The sequence below is a fragment of the Crocodylus siamensis genome, chromosome 2 (genome assembly GCF_052110815.1).
Source record: "Crocodylus siamensis isolate JL-2025a chromosome 2, ASM5211081v1, whole genome shotgun sequence".
Lineage (NCBI taxonomy): Eukaryota > Metazoa > Chordata > Crocodylia > Crocodylidae > Crocodylus > Crocodylus siamensis.
The window spans coordinates 205,478,879-205,500,145 of NC_143396.1; the positions used below are offsets into that span (position 1 = coordinate 205,478,879).

Genomic DNA, 21,267 nt, shown 5'->3' on the forward strand with positions numbered 1-21,267 from the left:
TAACAAAAGCTGAAGGCCTAAGACCCCAGGCTATTCTTTATGTTCAATATTTCTGCCCAATCATAAGCAAGAAGCATCAGAAATTTGACAAAGAACACTTGCTCTCGTCAGTGTTCCAAATCAATTTTGAAGTCCTATAGGTTCCTGTAGTTCAGGTAAGTACTTGTGATGAAATAATCAATGCTGTTACCCAGGCAGTATGTTTACCTGGGTAACAGGTAATATTCAGTATATTTACCATTTTTTTTGCAATTTCTTAGTTGGATTAATAAAAGGTATCATCTCTGAACCAACTGTTCTAGAGTTTTCCATTTCTATTTAGCATGAGTGAATTCAGGCCTCAAATAATTCCATATTTAGCCCAGCCAGACCCAAGCTCTGATCCATTTGATCTTCACATAGGTACAATTCAGCAAGGAGTAAAAGTAATTTAAAACTTTGAGGACTGTAGGTCTCTAGTGACTATTTCCAATAAAATGAACACCTTGGATTATTAATGTGTGATCTCCAAAGTTTATTGGAAAGCAAATGCAATCCGTTTTCAAAGAAATGTGCCCAATTCTCAGACCCGTGACAGCAACTAAATCTGTCTGAGGATACGACTTGTTATATTTAAGAAGCTGTCATCAAAACCTAACTTTCCATATCCAAAACATCAGTTGAGCCTGATGAAAAATGACCTGCCCCTACCGTGCCAGGGTAATTTATGTTTTAATTAGTTTTTTAACAATTTGATTCTTTTCGGGGTAACAAGATTAAAGAGATGAAACAAAGGAATCTAGAAGACTTCTGGGTGATGGGGAAAGTTCAGATAATACCCTTCCCACCATGAAAAATCACCTAAGGCTCAGAAAAACTATCACTTATGCACCTTTACAAGTTATACCTTTAGGATCCTGTCAGGAAGTTTGCTTGTGGCAGGGGGTATTATTCCCTGGAGATCTTCATTTTCATTAGGTACACTTTGTTGGGGAAGGATAAGAATGATGTATATGAACATGGCACTGAGAAGTTATTACATTGACTCCATATCCCTAAGAAATGCAAGGAAGGAAAAGCTAATAACATCTAGTATCTGTGGCCAAATGAACCCTGTAGGTGCATGAACTGGTGGCTTAGGCAGAGTTTAAGTCACAAAATTGGACCCAAACTAATCTCAGCAGCTTCAAAACCAAATAAGCACCTAGAGTCACAAAAGACCTCAATTTTGCCCTTAAAACATCCTTAAATCCATCAGCTTGGACTACTGGACACACTCAAGAGCAATCCACATAGGTCATATATTTGCCTAAATTCTGCCTTAACTCTGTTGCAATCCAAGTTAGTGTGAAAAATGCCTAAGTCTGTCCAAGTCCCTGACTGCCTATCTAATACTGATGATGACAGCATGCATGCATTCAAATTGTTACAACCCTCATCCCCCACTTCCCAGGACAGCGCCCTAAACATCAAGCTATTAGTAGACAGGGCCCTGTCACCCTTGCTATTCAAATTGGGCTACTGGATCAAAAAAAAATTCAAAATTCAGGGGGCCAGAAGAAAAGCAAGCTGGATGAAATATGTCATGGCTCACTGATTCTAACAGTTCCCTAGGAAAAGGAAGCCCCAGGTTCCAGTCTCTGCTACCAGGACTGTTTAAGCATTTTATATTAGATAATCACTGGATTAAAAACAGGAACACACCAGGAACAGGGACCAAAGCCTCTAGGCGAAAGTATATGAAGTGAGCCGTGTCATCACCACCATTATGCACATTCAAGATTCAGTGATGCATGCTCTTCTGAACTCAATGCTGCCATTGGTTAGGTAGGCATTTTCTCAGTTGTCAGCCCAAGAGTTCACAAAGATGCCTCCCTTGCAGCTCTGAGTCAGATGCTGAAGGCTTGGAGAGGGGCAGAAATTCAGACACATACATTCCCTATCATCTAGCTGCAGGTGTCTTCTTGTTCAACACCCTGACGCTTCTGATCATCATTGGAAGGCACTAATGATCTGTATAGGGAATTTAGATAGCTAAGCCTGACTACCTGTATTTTACTCCTGGGGAAGTAGCCCAAGTACTGCCTTGTAGTGCCTAAGTGGCAATTAAAGGTTGAGTTAGACTTGGCCCATAGCATCTTGCTTTTCATATTTTGTATTCTCCAGGAATATGCATTCACATCTGCACTGCAAACAACCTTCACTGATGTATACAAGCCTGTAATTCAACTGTAATCAAATCCAGGGATAATTTAAGTCTCAGATACAGTAGAGCCTAAAACCAACAGCTGGACGTTGAACCATGCGGCACAATTATTACACACTGTCAAGTTCATACTCTGCTTCTGCTGGCATAGTGCCAGGAGTTAAGGGTCACTGCTCATGTATTTTAGCAAAGAGTTCTCTAACCACCTGCCCTGGCAGAAGAAATCTCCATGGGCAGCTGTGCAGTGGTTCTAAGCCAATGGTGGGCCCTGACATATATTAATACCATGTTGCGTACTTATATCTACACAAATATCAGTTAGGGCTATTTGCCCCCCTGGGGCTGCAATGTCAAAAACAACCATTAAAACGCCCTTTTTCAAGTTCTCTCATCCTTAATTTGCATTTGTCTCACAATTAAAAACTTCCCCTACTGCTTTGTATGGCTTTCTTTTTTTTCCTGGACAACAGTGTCACTAAAATAAGTGTTTCATTGAGTTAGTTAAATACATTACTACGAAGGGCACAAAAGTATCATCATTGGAAAAGGGACCAGCAACAAAAAGGCATTCCAGCACTTTGGAATAGGAGCACATAAATCTTTAGAATATGAACAGCATGTCATTTGGCCCCAGAAAGTGTATTAGCAAGCAACAATATAATTAACAGTAGAGAGAACATGTTAGTTTGCCTCATACATAATTCTCATACCACCAGCAGGGCTCAAAATAATTACCTCTTTTTCACAGTTCCAGCAGTAAACTGATCTAAAAGCTTAACATTTCTCCTTCCCTGAGCAAACCTGTCCAAAGCATGTCAGCTGGTTAAGTAGAGTGTCAATATAATGCAGACATGCTTAAAAATAAATCCTTTTCTTTTAAGAAGGACAAATTCCTAGAGGCAGGCATTGAAAATCATTTTACATGATAAAAAATATCATGCACATGCTACTTTTACATAGATGGGGTTACCATTAGGTGAATACTAGGTTCATTAACTACATTATAACTAATTGCACCTAAAGGCTACTCTGCAGTTACTCTTTCATCAGCATATATGTGGCACTCCAGAGAAAACTAATTCCTGATGGTGAAATTAATCATAAGTCAGCTGGTTTAAAATATTACCAACAGAATGTTCCCTCGGCATAAATAGTCCCTGCAGATACACCAGAGGTTCATTGACTTCAACAGCATTATACCCTTCCCAGTCCTAGACTCAACAAGGGTCCAGGCGGGTGGATGGGGTTACAGGGCAGATCCGGAAGACTATACATCCACCCTTCCCTCTTGAAAAAAACAAAAACAAAAATTTAAAAAAAAGGCAAAATCTAGTAGAGGCAAGGGGTTTTTGTGATATATTTTATTGGACCAACTGTATAGATGGGAGAGATGTTAGTCTAAAAATGTTGGTCCAATAAAAAGATATTACACAAATCACCTTGCCTTCCATACATTTCCTGGATCATGATGACTACAACACTCCAACCCTACAAAAATAGTTTAGGCTAGAAATACATTAACTCTTCCATTAATCTCCCTTCACTGTAGAAATTCCATAGAAGAGGATACTGAAGAAAAATGGATGCAGTGGCTCCTTGGGAACTGCCTGGGTATTCTGGTGAGTCATAAGAGGTCACAGATCTGGCAAAAAAACACATAAATCTTCTTCATGAAGTGACATGTCCCCCCTCTCCTCCCTTTCCTTTCAATCTTTTGGAGATGTCAAGGGACCTACAGGTATGACACACCCTAGCCCCTTTAATGCACTTCTCTCACCTGATTTCCCCACTGTGAGAAATACCCTTATTTGAAAAGCCTGGCTAGCCAGGTGTCATTCTTGCTGGTCTCTCCTTCTAAAATGTAAATTCATCATGGTCTGAAAGGGCCTAGTTCATGTGCTTCAGACTACATTTGTAAGGTCTATTTGGCTGGATACTCAGTGGGCACATCTACATAAGATGTTTACTGCGTAGCTGTCTAATTGGCTCCACAATAAAATGCCAGTGCCTACACTGCACCAGAGTTTATTCAGTCAAATTAATTTCACATGTAGACACACCCAGTCATTACTTCTCTTAGCATATAGGCTTTGATCCTCTCCCCGGGAACTCACTTTCAAGGAGTAACACCAAAATCATTAGCATATTATGCAATCCCAGCCCAACTATAACTTAAAAAATACATTTATAACAAATAGCACAATGCAGATAAACATAAGGATGATGTACTAAATACAACTTGAAACCTCCTATAGAGATCACACATGCCATATCAGTAAAATAAATCCAAGAAAACATGCATGACATTTTATGAACACCTCAATATATTGTTTGTGACAAGAAAGATTTTGGGTGGAAAAGATTTTGGGTAGAACCACCGTAGGCAAACATATACACACTCACAAAACAGTTTGGGAAAGCCTGAATGAAGAAATCCTTCTGGGATTTACCTTTTTCGGGGCTGAACTTAAACACCAACCTGAAAAGTAAAACCTTGCTATATCTTCCTTAGAAGTTAGGCCCCTTACTATTATGCACATTATTACAGCACAAGCTTTTTTGTTTAAAAGCGTAAGAGTTCTTTGCAAACCAAAAGAAGTTAGATTAGCTTTAGTAATTTAACAATTGTGAAGCTATCTGTTTAAATCTATGATACAGTAGCCCTAAGAGACGTAAGAATAAAAATCTATTACGATAATGTAAAGCAACTGCAAAAAAGTGAAAGTACCCATAGAGTGGTCTGAGCACATGAAGGGATGAGGAACATAATGAAGACTTGACAATGACGTTTAGGTACCTACTTTTGCAGTCATTTTTGCCAAGAGTTCTTGCAAATCCATGATTCCTTGAACCAGACTTAAGAAATCACTGCAGGTTGGGCATGCTCAATAAAGAAAAAAAAAACCTATAAATGAATGAAGTCTAGTAGACTGATAAACTGTTTAAACATGTGTTGCTTATCAGAACATAAAACGCAATTGCTTAAACGAAGTTGCTGCTTCCTTGGACTGATTGTATTGAAAGTATTCAATGATGATACAGAACAGAGTTAAGACTATCGCATTTAAACTACCGTAATCATTAACATTTAAATTGGCAACTGCTGAAGTAAATAAATTGCTACTTACTGCGATTCAGATTAGGACACTGTGTTATAAATCCATTAGGAATAAAGATGACTTTCACATCTTGAATGATACCCTTTGTAAAAGAAGAGATAGCTGGTAATAGAGATTATATTCATACAGTAGAAACTGTACAAGCTTATTCACAAGGTATCTGCTGAAAAGTCATGAATAACATCACCTTATTTTTACTCAGACAGAGCAATCCTAAACTAACAGTTTCAATGAAGTGGGACAAAAAATAAATAAAACCTTCCTCTTCTCCATGAAAAAAGTTTATTAGGTGTTGACTTCGATTAAATATGGGCAAGTGTTATTGCCCAGCTCAATCTGTTCTTCTCTTTTCTCAATCAATAACTAGTCTGCTAAGCTGTCTCAAAATGACAGAGACTGGTGAAAAAGTTAGGTAATGCTCATTGCTTAAGAACATCAGATTCTGCTTTGCAGCAGCAAAAAAAGTATGCTAGCTAGAAATGTTCGTATTGATTTAGCCAAATTACCATAGGATATCAAACTGAATTTAGAGAACATTCCATACTGATCTTTCTGTTGCTCAGTTAGGAATAAAACCTGGCCCAAACCTGCAGGTAGGAAAGGCCTCCTGTGCATAAGGAGAGGGGGGAGGATAAGGGTTACAACTTTGTAAGTTTCCTTAGCAGCAGCACATGTAAGATTGTGGGAGCTAGACACCGGTAGATAGAAGGTAGGAAGCTCAACAACTGACAGAATCCAGTGTCCTTCTCCAATATTCAGTGCCTTGCATAGAGTAGCCAATTTTCATGTCACACCATTGTAGAGAGGAATCCAGCTCTTTACTGATTTTCCCAGAGCTCAGCTAAGATGGTGGATGCTGAAGACTGAGTTTGCTTCTTAGAGCTAAATCCTGAATTTCTTACTCAGACTTGAGCCTGAAAGGGAGAAAGCTTCCATAATATTCACTAATGGGAGGTTATTCAGCACCATGCATGATCCTTTGGTCCTTAACAAACTTGAAGAAGACTGGGAAATTTCCTGATGGACCCCTGGATTTACATAAGATCTCACTATTAATGAAAAACTGTGTATGGCTCTGTCTCCAACTTAACTGGAAAAAGTGCCCTAACTGAAGAGGAAATTTATCATCAGGATTGCTATTTTTTAATGAAAAGATTGATTTTGGTGGCTATGTTTTTATTTTCAGTGAAATCCTAGTAGAATGGATTCTACAGATGTAAAATGTAGCTGCTGGGTTGGAATACTGCTCTTTTCTATAAATAAAATATAGACCTCAGATAGTGCTCAAAGCCTTTGAAATGTTATGAATAACACTTAACATTTATGTGTTCTGTGTGTTCATTTTCTAAAGCACCAGAAGGCAATCAGCACTGCTTCCTGCTTGTTAGTGCAAGATCAAATATTAACTGAAAATACTAATAGACATAACCAGATCAGACCACTGCTCCTGCAAAAGTATATACACTTATTAACGTTTCCATCTATGAGAATAATGATGCCATGAAATTAATGAGAAATGATCTTGTCACTGAGTAAGGAAAGTCCTATAAAACAATCCTAAATGTTATTTTATATACCTTTAGCCAAGGACCACCAATGAAAAATTACCAGCTGTGGCACAAAAATGCATCTTTAAAGCTCAGTTCTTCCCAGTAAAAAGCTTAAACAAGCATAGGGAAAATTATAGATATTTACCACACTGTATTACATTTCTCATAGTAATCAATCCGGAAAAATATATGGTCCAGTTTCTGGAAAATATCCCTATTCAGAAGTAGCATGTGCATGAAGTTATTCATTTAAGTATTTAATTGGGCCAGAGCCCCTACCTTCAACCATAATTTGGGGATGCTTATAATTAAATATTATAATGCGTATGTTTTATTTATTTGGATTTAAACAATACTTAAAAAGCAGACTTTAGGTACTTTTACACATCATAAATCATGCAATCTTACATATATACATATACATATATATACATACATATACATACACACACACACACATAAATATATATACCTATATATCTATACACACACACATATTTTTCTCAGAGCAGCCCAGTACAGCTCCAATTAAAGCCCCACCCCCTTGCCAAACAACATGTAAAAATATCCCTTAAGACTAGGGTGGCTAAACTAAAGAAGTTAGGGGAGGTACAGAACTCCACAAATAGGGCTTTCAGGGACATTGTAGAGTAGTCCCATCTCCAGTACAGCAGCCCCCATAGAAGGATGACAGTATCAAGGTGCTGGGGGGTGGAGGGCATCAAGATGGCAAGAAGGGAAACTATTCATTAGACAGGATCCATAGTGTGCTCTTACATCAACCCTACAGGATAGGAAGAAGCAGGTGGTGGTAGTGGAGGTTTTGATTATAAGCCACATGGACAGCTGGGTTTGTGACATCTGGAAGGACTGTATGGTGAATTGCCTGCCAGGTGCAAAGGTAGCAGACCTCAAAAAATGTGAAGATAGGCTGATAACAGGTGCTAAGAAGAAGCCTGTAGCTGTGGTCAATGTGGGTACCAACAAAATAGGAAAACGTAGGACAGAGGTCCAGGAAATTAAATTTAGGCTGCTAGGCAGGTTAAAGTCCAGGACCTCTACAGTAGCATTCTCTGAAGTGCTTCCAGCAGCATGTACCGGGCTCAAGAGATAGCCAGAACTCCAATGTCTTAATTTGTGAATGAGAAGGTGGTACATGGTGCCTGTACAGATAAGATGGCCTCCACGTGAACAAGAATGAAACCTAAAAATTAAAAAAGTTGTAGAGTAGCTTTTAAACTAAAAGTTGGGGAAAGCTGACAAGTGAGCAAAAGCACAGAGGTCTCATTATCACAACTCAACTAGCGTCAAGCATCAGGGACAATAAAAGTCCTTTTTCAGATATGTGGGGAGCCGGAGAAAAAGCAAGGGCAACATTGGACCCCTGCTGAACCAGATGGGGCAACTGATGCCGAGGAAAAAGCCAACCTATTAAGTGGGTACTTTGCATTGGTCTTTCATCAGTCCGATGGGACGCCTGTGCCTGCTATGGGACAGGGAGGTCCGGGTGAGAGAGATCCCCTACCCTCCATCAATGCCAGAGAAGAGCCATGCGCATGATCAGAGGTCAGGAAAACAGACCTTACGACGACAGGCTGAGAGCCATGGGGCTCTTTAGCCTGGAAAAGCGCAGGCTCAAGGGTGATCTGATGGCCACCTACAAGTTTATCAGGGGTGACCACCAGGATCTGGGGGAACGTTTGTTCACCAGAGCATCCCAAGGGATGACGAGGTCAAACGGTTATAAACTACTGCAAAACCGTTTCAGGCTGGACATAAGGAAGAATTTCTTTACTGTCCGAGCCCCCAGAGTCTGGAATAGCCTGCCATCGGAGGTGGTTCAAGCACCTACACTGAACACCTTCAAGAACAAATTGGATGCTTATCTTGCTGGGATCCTATGACCCTAGCTGACTTTTTCCCCTTTGGGCAGGGGGTTGGACTCGATGATCTTCTGAGGTCCCATCCAGCCCTAATGTCTGTGAATCTGTAAAAACCCCAAAAGGTGGCATCATTCAGACTCTATACTGTCTTGAAGAACACAGTAAGGGAGTAATAAGTATAACACATAATAGTAAGAATAAGTCAAAACATCTAATCAAATGCCTAGTCCTAATCAAATGCCATGAGTAAAAACAGGTGCCTGAACAAGGATAACATTTATAAGTGCTTCTATCCAAATACTAGAAGCCTAAAAAATAAGTTAGTGAGCAAAAATGCCTGGTATTAAATAGTGACTTTGAATAATAGGTGTCTCAGGCCTGGTATGAGGTAAGGATGATAATCAATGGAATACAGGCAGGCAGCAGCATGCAGACATCCCCACCACCCCACACTGTGCTGCTGCTGCCTGCCGCACAGCTCTGAGCACGGCTCCGCAGTGGCAGCAGGAGGTTGTGGAGGCAGCAGCCGTCACCACCATCACAACCCTCCAAGTAAGTGACAGCGGCCGCTGCGTTCTAGCCCAAGCCCCAGCCACAGCCCCCATCCCTCGCTGTGGCTGCAGCGTCGGCCATGGAGCTGTGCTGTGGCCACATGCCAGCCTCCCTCTCCCCCTCCACCGGGCAGCTGGCCAGCGGCACGTGTGTGGCCCACACATGGCGGGCACCACCACACTGCCCCCTGTATCACTTGCCCGCAAAACCCACTACAAAAAAGCACCCCTGCCCTCACCCCCTGGCCCTGCTCCCAGCTGCAATGTGCTGCCTGGGGCCAGCAGCACTCCCTGCTCCCTCAGCCCCCAACCGTCTTCCCCAGCCCTGCCCCATAGCCCCCAAGCCCAGGGGATGGAGAGAAGGAGGCTGGCATGTGGCCAGAGCCTTTAGGAGCCTCTAGGATCCAGGAGCGAAGGGCATGGCTCCACAGTGGCAGCACTTGCCCACAAAGCCCCCCCACCCTGCATGCAGCCGCCACCACCCCACACCGCCACGGAGCCATGCAGGCAGTTGCGGGGCATGCCGCTGCATGCAAGCCTCCCACTTCACCCCTCAGCCAGGCGGCACATATACGGCCCACACACGGTGGTTGCCACCGCACTGCTGCTGCCACGCCCTGCGCTACTTGCCCACAAAGCCATCAGGTGGCCATGGGATGGTAGGGCAGGGCACAGTGGCAGAGTTGTAGTGGCAGCCTCTGTGTGCGAACCTCCTGTCAGGCTGGCCGGCATGCGTGTGGCCCACAGAGTGGCACCCCTGGCCCTCCTCCTGGGAGTGGGTACAGGGGCACACTCCCCGCTTCTTGATCTACCTACCCCCCAGCACCTTCCCTTTTCCCCGCCCTGCTCCGCCTCTTCCCCCCACACACACTTTACCTGCTGGGGTGGGTGCCAGTGTCTGTGGGGGGTCTGGTCTGTGGGGGGTTGCAAGGGGCATCAGGAGGGCTGTTGAGACTTTGTGGGGGGAGTGCAGAACACCAGCAGCACTGGGAGGGGCTGTGGGGGGCTTTTAATTTTTTATCATGGATTTTGGGTTTTTAACCAAAGAATTTGCAATTTTTAATCAGAGAAAACCAGGATCCCTGCAAATGAGGAAAACAGAAAAGCTCACAAACTCTGGCAGTTCGAGTGTAAAAGAGAAATAATGCCAGGAAAGAATTTAAGGGGTGTCCCACAAAATACATCAGAATCCAGCCAGAGAATTAGGTGGGGCCAAGGTGTAAAAGGTAGACAGGTCAGAAGAGTTGGACCACATTTAAGTGACAACAGAAGAAGTTTCAGAAAAACACTGGAAAATGAAATACTGAGAAGTCACCAAAACTGGATGGCATTAACCCAAGAATTCTGAAGAAAGTCAAAGGTGAAACTGAAGAACTGCTAGCAATAATATGTAACCTACCATTACAAATAGCCTCTGTGCCAGAGACTGGCAGGTTGCCAATGTAACACCCATTTTCAAAAAGGACCCCAGAGGTGATCCTGGGAACTACAGACCAGTGATTCTCTCTTCCATCCCTGATAAGTAGGTAGATTCTATAACAAGGGTGCTCAGCCTGTGGGCCAGATGTGATCTGCAGAGCCATTGCATCTGGCCTGCCAGGCATCCCACAAGTGGTAGCAGGGCCACCCACCTCCACTGCCAAATTCCCATGCCTTCTCCCCAGCACAGCTGGATCCAAGCCAGGTTAGGGCCAGGCCACATCCCCTTTCCCCCTGCCCAGCTGAATCAGGTCTGGCCATGCCCCTTCCCCTCTGCCAGCTGAAGTAGCCTTTCCCACATAGAGCTAAATCAAGGCTGCCCCTCCACCTGCAGGGCTGGATTGGGCTGGACTACCCCTTGCCCCCTCCATGAAGCTGGATGGGACCCTGCCATGCCCACCCCAAGAGCCAGATTTGGGCCACCATCCACATTTGGTTTGTAAATGGAAGGGGCATGACCCATGTAGCCCACCTAGGAAAAAGGTTGAGTACCACCAATCTATAACAAGGAATCAAGCAGTCACATAGACAAATATAAGCTGCTGGGGAAGTCAACCTACTTTTTGAAAATGGAAATCCTGCCAGACAAAGGAAAGTCCTGACATATAAATCTGCTGGAGTTCTTTGAGGGAGTTAACAAGTATGTCGACAAGGAGGGTACAGCTAACCTAATACATTTGGACTTGACAAGCTCCCTCAACAAAGCCTTATTAAAAAAAAACTGAGTTGTCACCAGATAGGAGGGAAGGGTATTTCAAGGACTAGGAACTGGTGAAAAAATAGGAAACAAAGTGTAGAGTTAAAGGTCATTTTTCAGAATGGAGGGAGGTCTAATAAGGATCCTGGAGAGATCTAGGATGGGCCCAATTTTATTCAACATTCTCATCGATGATCTAGAAATAGGGGTGCACAGTGAAGTTTCCAAGTGTGCAGATGATACTAAATTATTCCAGGTAGTCAAGTCCTGAACTGATGGAAAAATGAAGCCAAAAGATCTCACCCAGCTAAATGATTGATCCAAAAATAGCAGATCAACTTCAATGTCAGTAAGTGTGAGGTAATGCACATGGGTAAAAAATAGCAATGAGTTCTGAACTAACAGTTACAACTCAGGAAAGAGACCTTGGAGTCATTATAGATCTCTAAAAATGTAAGCTCAGTGAGCAGTGATGACCAAGAAAGCCAATAAAATGCTGGGCATCATTAAGAAGGAAATTAAAAACGAAACAGAGAACATCATTATGACACTATACAAATCCATGCTGTACCCACAGCTTGAACACCGTGTGTAATTCTGGTCTCTTCATTTCCAAAATAATGTAGTAGTACTGGAAAAGGTCCAGAGACAGGCAACCAAAATGAGCAGCTGCCATACCAAGAGAGACAAAAAAGGCTAGGATTCTTCCATTTGGGAAGGAGAAGGCTGAGGGGTCATATGAGAGAAGTCTATATGGAGGGAGTGGTCCAAATGCACAGGGGACTGTTATTCACTAACTCCCAGAGTACTAGAACTAGAAGTATCCACTCAAATTTGTATGAAACAAGTTTAAGGAGAGAATGTATTTTTCTATGTACTGCATAGTTAATTTGTTGAATTCACTGCCACAGGAGGTGGTAGAAGCAGATAGCAAAGACAGGTTCAGAAAGGGACTGGACAAATTCAGGGATGACAGATCTGTTGAACAGAATGGTTGGAGATGTTTCTTCTGCCATCTCTAAACCAATGATGGTGGATGGCAGGAAGGGTAATAAATAGGGTATAGATCACTCTAGATCTATCTGGCTCAGTGCTCTCCCTCTGGTCCACACCTGTCCCTGTTGGACAGCGTATACTGGCCTATATGGACCATTGGTCTGACCCAGTATGGCACCTCTTATGGAGCTTATGTATATTTGTGGTGCTATATAAATTAATAGAACATACTTGTCAATATATATTTTCAAAGCTCCTATCACATAGCATCTAGACACTAATAAAGGTTATTATAAGCAGTGAGATCTATGCATAAGGGAAATAATCTCTATTCTTTTTTGAGTTTAGTCATTGGATTCTCTTGCAAAATATGCTGCTGAGTTATTTTTTTATTTGGTTCTTTTGAAAATATCTTACTGAAGACTAAGGATAGCAGGGTAAGATAATTTGTAATCAACTTTTGGGAGGGTGTTTTGGAGGTTTGAGACTATTGAAAAGGCTCTTTCCTCCTGCTCCCTAAAAGTTTCTTTACTTTTTTTCCCTAACCCTCCTCCAACAAGCCTCAATAGCAAAGAAGCCTGAAGGGTTCACAAACATTAGCTCAGTCTTTCAAAAGGAATAATTTATGTGATTTTTGTTTGGGTTCACTAAATTTCATGCAATTTTGCTAAGGAAATTTTCTTAGCCTTACAAGGTAGCCATATCTTGCTTATGTTTGATCTCTCTGCTGTCAGCGCACTCCACTGTCCACCTCAAGTCTGATCATGCAAGGGGCAAGTAACTGTTATGCAAAGCAGTGAAGGCTGTCAATTCCCAGTTATTTGAATGGGAGTTTAATTTACTCAACACATTATAGGACAGGGGTGCTCAAATGGCAGTGTAGTATACTAATACTGTGAAATATTTATTTTATATTTTAGCTCTCTAAATATAAAGGGTCAAATTCTAATCCCCTTACTTATGCCATATATCTCTGTCCTCCAGTATTCCCACAGACCCAATGGGATTAATCAGGGAATAAACAAGTCAGAATCTGTCTTCCATTACTTAGCTTCATAATCTCTTCTTGATCCTAACAGGATGTGTCCAGTGTGTGAGAGGTAAACAGATAAATATAGCTCAAAATGCATATTTATGCTATTATTACTCATATTTAAAAAGAGGAGAGAAGAAGAAAGCAGGAAACAATTAGTTAATTACATCGCTATAATCCTAACTTGTTAGGAATTATTATGATTAGACTGAAAATGCAGAACAAAACCCATAGCTTTTAGACAAAAATGCTAACACAGCTCTGCCACACATACCCATTCTTTTTTAACGCTCTTATTTCCCTGCAGATCTCTGTTTACATTGAGGAAAATAGTTCTATTTTTTATATGCTAAAACACTGAAACAAATTGCTTTGAAAAGAGAAGGGAGGTCCTGCTGAGCATGTAAATATATGGACGGATATGTGTACTGTTTATAAACTGGCAAAATCCCAAGTTTTTGCAATGGGTATCCAAAAAAAAAAAAAAGACTTTTGAAACAAGCAGGATTAAAAAATGCAACCAATTATGTATTTCTGCCCTGCAGACAGTTAGTAAAATATTCAAGCCTACATAAAGCAAAGAAAGGCACTTGTCGACTTTCATTATGATCAATAAAATCTGGCAGCTCATTAGCATATCATTAACTTCCCTGCTGTTTCCAAAGTGTTAATGCGTAGAAATATTAATTTACAAACGTATAATATCCCAGAGTTCTTAGACTCTGGCTGTCTGCACAAAATAAGAATTAAAAATGGGTGAATCCAATAGAACTTCTTTTTTTCTATGTGGCTATAAACATATGTTTACCATCTGTGGAATTATGGGAAGCAGCTGAGGTAAAAAACAACAGCTGTAGAATAAAATAATACTATCAATTTCACTTCACAGAGACAGCTCAGCTGTTGCAACAAGAAATAAAGTCCAAGTAAAGTGCAATTCATGGCCTCTTATGTAAATTTATGTATTTATTTATTTATTTTTTACAGTCATGGAAGTAGAACCCCAAATGATTTCACCTGGTACAGCTGAGACATTGTTTAGATATACCAATATGCTATTATGAATTTAATGCTTTATCTAGATTTTGAAATGTGAGTGGGATCCTCAAACACCAGTAACCTGTATAATAAGTTTAAATACCAAGTGCAGCTAAACTGGTAATCAACTGTTTTGCTAACGGAAAAACATCTCAAGCAGGGATGCAGAAAAACAGATCACTAATCTATGGATCCATTAAAGGGTGTTTCTTTAATCTGAATGAATCCATAGATTGCCCTGTGGGCCATGAGCTGAGGAACTTATCAGAAAAACTGCTGTACATTGCCCAACAACTGATTATACTCCATGCTCATTAGTCAGCAACAGATTCATTACTGTATCTATTGGACATGAAATTAGACATGACAGTTGGGCAGCTTTCGCTATAACTTTGCCTATGAAGCAGAGTATTAATTTTTAAATTTTACAATAATTCAGCTTAGGCTTTAAAGCCATCCAAGCTTACCGGAGGATAAAGAGGAGTAGAAGGAGAAATAAAAAAATGGAAAGGAGGTTCCCAGGTTTTAAGGTATTTATCTGCAGTGGCACATTAATTTTGCCCATCTCCATCATCTTTACACTGGTCTGGTTCATCATGTTGTCTTGGGGCATCCCACAAATGGAAAAAAGCTAAGAAAGCCATTATAGCCAGCAGGCGTGCTCCCTGTCAGCTACATCAGTGAGAATGAGCCACTGGACACCTAGGCTGCCTTCACGTGTACTCGTGGGCGTTCTCACTAGAACATGTCAGAGCAGACTCAATTAATCGAGTTTGCTCTATGGTCTAATGAGAACGCTGCAGCGTCACCACAGCATCACACGTATTAAGCCCCCACATTTTAAAATGGCCGCAGAGCACTTTAAACCTTGTCGAGTGAGGTTTAGATAAAGCATCCTACAGCCATTTTTAAATGTACAGTGGCTTAATACACATGACAGCGAGGCATTTTAATTAAAGTGGCTGCCCAGGAACCATTCTCATTAAAATGCCCCCCACTCCCCACCCCCGAGCATGTGTAAAGGCGCTACTTATGCCTGGTTGGTTACCAAGAGAAAACATGAAGTCAGCAGGTTTCAATGTTTTCTCACTTCTGTGCCACCTCAGCTTTCAGGATATCAAAATGTAGTTCATGGTTCAACGTATTTCCCAGCGAATGACTAAGAGATGCAATTTCTCTCATAAGTGAAAGCAGGACTAAAAGACAGGAAGCGTTCTAAGGTAGAGTCTCAACTCTACCAGGCCTTTCAACAAGGCACAAGCAATTCTGTATGATTACAAATAGCTGTGCAGGTGTGAGGATGGGGAGACCAGCAAGGATCTTCTCTTTGACAGAAGTCAAAACAAGCTTCAGTAATGAATAATGGAAACTCTAGAAGCAAACAGTATTAAGAGATGCATTGTTACCCACCCATAGTCTATGCCCCAGCATCTCATTTTACCCCTTCGTGATCCAGGACAAAATATAGCAGGAGGTGGAGGCTAGCTCTTTCCACTCTCTGGGAAATAACAATGTTAATGGCTGATGAATGTTGACGGCTATACTGTGCAATATCCCTTTTGTTAGAAGTTGCATTTCTCAGAAACCCAGATTCCCACTAAAATTCCAGCAGAGATTTGGAGTATTCAAGGTCATAAGGCAGGATATGCTGTTATCTACCATATCCTACTGTATATATATGCTTACCTTAAAGAAACCATGTTTCCTATTTCTCTGTCCAAGCCATAAGCTGCTTCCTGGGGTCAAATTTGTTTCTGGAGGATCTATGACACGTTCGTAAATCCTGTGGAGGGAAATATCACCATTTGATACAGTTCTCTTTTTCTCTCTGAAGTTTTTTAATTAAAAAAAGATCAATGATGAAAGAAAAAAGATATAAAGTTGAACCCAAAGAAAAAAATGTCTCCAGAATAAAACATTAATATGCAGCCATTTGCTTAAAACATATTTAATTTCATTTTGTAAAAAGTTTATTAAAAACAAAAAGCACAAAAAAATTTGTATTCTCTTAAAATCTGCATTTAAAAAAAGAGTGAAATGCACCCCTGTGCAGCAACGCAATACAAGGTCTTAGCACTCCTTAAGGGAAGAGCTGCATTAGCAAGCAATGAAGTCACTGCCCCATTGAAGAAGATAAAACTGTAGCCACCCTAGACCACCCTCTGACCATCAGGCCCCAAAGGTGTTCACAGGCAAACCTCACCACCACTTCACAAATATTAGGATCCAGATGGTACCTCCCCTAACACAAACCATGTATCTTGAAAAATTACAGGGATATATAAGTTTGAGTTTTCAACCAGTATGAAGAACCACTGGAGAAGAAGCCAAAACAGGTTTCTGGACATTAAGGGCACTTTCTGGAATTATGTCTAGACTCCCTCTGTCCTTGTTGCTTGGTGCCAGCCCTGTTTATTCCAATCCTCTCCCTTCCCCGTTTCCCACATTTCCTCACAGCCACTTCAGATTCACTCCATACATGGTTTTTCTCCCCTGCCCTGTTCCACTCCACTCACTTTCCCCACAAAGCCCCCTTTCCCTTCTCTTTATTTTCCATTTCATTTATCTTCTCCTAGCCATCAGTTAAAAAAGGGGGTGGGGGACATTAATATACTGCCTATTGCTATCGCATAATTCCCTCTGCTTTTACATTACACCTCTTTCTTACCGTGTCTTGCCTATTTAGACTGTAAACACTTTGGGATGGGGTGTGTTTGTGCTTGTGTTGTATCTAGCACAACAGGGCATCATTCTTAGTTGGCCCTTAGGCACTATAGTAATAACAAAAAATACTGAATGTTTAATCAGGATTACAGTACTGCATAAATGCTGCACAGGCCACCTAAAGGGGGTAATTTTCATCCCACATACTTAAAAGGAAAGATTAGCATAGATTAGCATTAGCTCATGATAAATTGATTCAATGTGGAATTTTCAAAAGTAAGTATTTGGAGTTTGACAGGTTTTCTTTTTTTTTTTTTGGATAAATTATAATAAGTAATATTAACAATAACATTTGAAAGCTTAACTAGCCCCTTTTATTCTGGATCACAAAGCACTTTACAGTGGCAAATAAGTATTATTATCATCTTACATATAGGAAATTTCAAGTACTGGAAGGTTAAGTGACAGTGGTAGAAGCAGGAATGTAATACAAGACTCTGGATTACCATATCCTTTCCCCTGCCCTATACATATGCTGCTATTTTGTTTGTTTTGGAACCACAGATGCACTGCCTTGTATCAGAAAAGGCGTGTTATAACTGAAGCCTGGGAAAGATGATGAAATAAATTTCCATTACACTAACTTGCAGAGGAGTACTATTGTTCTGTATCATACCAGTAAGACAGTCAACTGAATAGATTCTGAACATGTCAAGTCTTGTAATGTATCTGTATGTTTAATAAGAAATGGATGAAGGTTTTCTTCCTCTCTCCCACGTTACAGCTGTAGTTTTAGAATGAATGCTAGAAGGAGGCTTTAAAGAAAAATACAAGTCAATCAGCATAACTCAGTACACAGTTATCCTTCCATTTACACTTAGACTAGTTTTCCCGTCTACTTAAGCACACACTCACCTAACGTGAGCACTGATTTTTGTGTTATAAGTTGCCATGTTATTTAGAAGTTTACGCATTTTCTGAGACCTAAAATGACCACTGAGTTTTAAGGAACTTTTAAAAAAGCATTGCTAAATTTTAATGTCAAAGTACAAAGAGCCAAGAATGAAAGCATGTATTCTTCCCATATTTATTTACAACCAGGAAGAGGAAGAAACAGTTTGTCAGGTTAATGGGGGAACAATCTGTCCAAAAAGCCACAGGCAGGAAAACTTTGTATTTTTCTGAAATAATAAGAAAAACAAAACAGTTATGCTAAACTCTACTGCTAAGAACAGTAGCAAAGAGTTTAAAATAGTTCTTTACATATTTGTGGACATGTCTACACAAGACACTATGTCACTAGAGTGATGCACTACAGCAATGTAGCTCATCACTACAGCAATGAAGTGTGGGTGGGCTACAGCGACATAGCTGCTAAAAATAACCAGGCACCATCATTTACTACTTCCTAAAGCAAATAATAAATGATGGTGCAGTAACAACTGCACTGTGGGGGCCATGTGTTGACGTGCCCAGTTTGTGTTAATTACTTAAGTTTACCTTAATTATAAGCAGGCCTAATTCACATTTCCTAACATGCTGCAGTATAAAAATACATTTCTCCAATGTAAAAATACTTTGCAATCATCAAAACCCTATGTTATTTTTGCTTCTGCTAGATAAATACCTATCCCACCAGTAAAATTATCACGCTGAGTTATTTTATTTGCTTGAGCATCAAAACAAGGTGGTATTCTTCCAAATCATGTTTTAAGAATTATGGGAATTTTGCATGTATTATCTATATCAATATTTTAAAAAGTAAGCATTTCCTTTCTGCTTAACACATGCAAAATTAAACATCTACTCAAATGCAAAAAGTGCTTTAAAAGGCTGAACAAGTAACAGAGTAATTGACATGCTCCTTGAGAAAGCTAGTTGCTGAATTACATGATCATATTAGGAATTTCTCTTCAGATATATAGCGCATCTTTATTCATGAGTCGGGTTAATAATGTCCGCTCTGGAAAGCGTGTAGTCTTCTAAAAGACTAGTCAATATTCTATGAAGAACTCTATTTTCTGTTAAGAGATAAAGCCCTGATACTTAAAACTAAGCTATACAGTGAGTTCAACAACACTACTTGTGAGGGAATACTGGAGTTTTATTTACTTGTTCTAGTAAAAGGCTGTAAAGAGACTCCACAATATCTGTCTTCAATTATAGAAGAACTATTTTTTCATTGTAAACATACAAATCAACACAACAGCGGCTAGTAAAGCAAGCAAAACATTGGCTTGCATCCATAGATGCTTCTCAAGCAAATCCCAGGATGTCATTCTCCCCTTGTACTCGGCCTTGGTGAGGCCACAGCTGGAGTACTGCGTCCAGTTTTGGGCTCCACATTCAAAAAGGATGTGGAGAAGCTTGAGAGAGTCCAGAGGAGAGCCACGCGCATGTTCAGGGGTCAGGAAAACAGACCTTACGACAACAGGCTGAGAGCCATGGGGCTCTTTAGCCTGGAAAAGCGCAGGCTCAGGGGTGATCTGATGGCCACCTACAAGTTTATCAGGGGTGACCACCAGTATCTGGGGGACCGTTTGTTCACCAGAGCACTCCAAGGGATGACGAGGTCAAATGGTTATAAACTACTAAAAGACCGTTTCAGGCTGGACATAAGGAAGAATTTCTTTACTGTCCGAGCCCCCAAGGTCTGGAACAGTCTGCCAGCGGAGGTGGTTCAAGCACCTACATTGAACACCTTCAAGAGTAAATTGGATGCTTATCTTGCTGGGATCCTATGACCCCAGCTGACTTCCTGCCCCTTGGGCAGGGGGCTGAACTCGATGATCTTCCAAGGTCCCTTCCAGCCCTAATGTCTATGAAATCTATGAAACAGTTCAATAATAGCATATAAAGAAGACAAATGAAACAAGCGAGTGGTTTATCTTTGATTTGCCTGAAGATTTAACACAGGGTTTTTTGTTTGTTTGTTTGGGGGGGGGGGTTGCTTTTTGTTTTTTATAGGAGACGATTGTATTGACCTTTTTTGCAGTGTCCTTTCAGAAGCCCTTATTCATAAGGTATGTTCTGCGGACTCTTCATTTTTTCTCTGGCTGTTGTTCTATTCTAATCACATTTCTGAAGCTCTATCTAGCTTATCCTTCAGGCACCATTCAGATTAAAAATAAATGGTTTCTGTACCTTATTCTATGTATATCCTGATGTTTAGGAGGTTGGGGACAGGGTATTTATTTTCTATTAAATATATTTTCTGTGGATCTTTCAATTAAATGTGTTTATGATTGAAGAGTATATGCCAACTGTGGAAAGTGATCAGGATTCACTTAATTTCTACGTTACAGATGTTGGATTATGTTATTTGGCTCATTGCTGACGTGAATCTACCTTATTACTATATATCACTGAAATCAGTAAAACGTGAAAAGGCCCTTGCAAGCAACAGCAACATTGTGGCCTATCACTACATTAAATCTTTGATGAATGAAAAATTAAAATTCACATCTGGATTCATAAAGAAAAAAATACAGACTTTAAAGACCATCAGGAATGTAACACTATACCCAATTGTGAGCAGTTATATATTGAATCCAAGACTGACAAGCAGAGCTGACCACAGGGATGTGTGGGGGCCTGTGTAGGAGGGAAAAGGGGGGCAAGCAGCCACAGCATGAAGCCAGAGGCATGAGGCAAACAACTGGAGTGGTGGTGCCCTCAGCACATGCCAATGGCGCTGTCCACTGGACCTTTACGACACTGTTCGCTGGGCCCCACAAAGTGCAGGGCCCGGGGCGTTCACCCTGATTCGCTCCCCCACACAAGGAACAGCTCTGCTGACAGGATAGATATATGTGCAAAAAGATATTTCATATCAATAAATACAAAGGTATCACTGATTCATAATAATACTTTGCACTGCATTACACTCACAGTCATAAGATATAACAAAAATTAAATCAATGGGCTTTAAAATAGTATGGAATGAATTCTTACATGAACACAGATAGGTAACTGAGGCATACCAAGTTTAACTGATGTAAGTTTGTGACAGAAAGGAATAGAAACCAGACCTTCAGGCTTCCATCTCATGCCTTAACCAGAAGGGTAACTG

The 21,267-nt window shown here is 40.8% G+C and overlaps 1 protein-coding gene across 2 annotated transcripts in view; it reads right to left on the bottom strand.

Annotated features, from left to right (window-relative positions):
* Positions 1–21,267, bottom strand: part of NELL1 (neural EGFL like 1) — a 524,835-nt gene that overhangs the window by 408,897 nt on the left and 94,671 nt on the right. For both annotated transcript variants that reach the window (XM_090032860.1, XM_090032859.1), the window contains exons 5-7: positions 16,218–16,314; positions 5,314–5,386; positions 4,987–5,069 (exon numbers count right to left, since the gene is read on the bottom strand). In XM_090032860.1, coding sequence (XP_089888986.1) covers positions 4,987–5,069; positions 5,314–5,386; positions 16,218–16,314 — 253 coding nt within the window. The remainder of the gene's footprint in view (positions 1–4,986; positions 5,070–5,313; positions 5,387–16,217; positions 16,315–21,267) is intronic.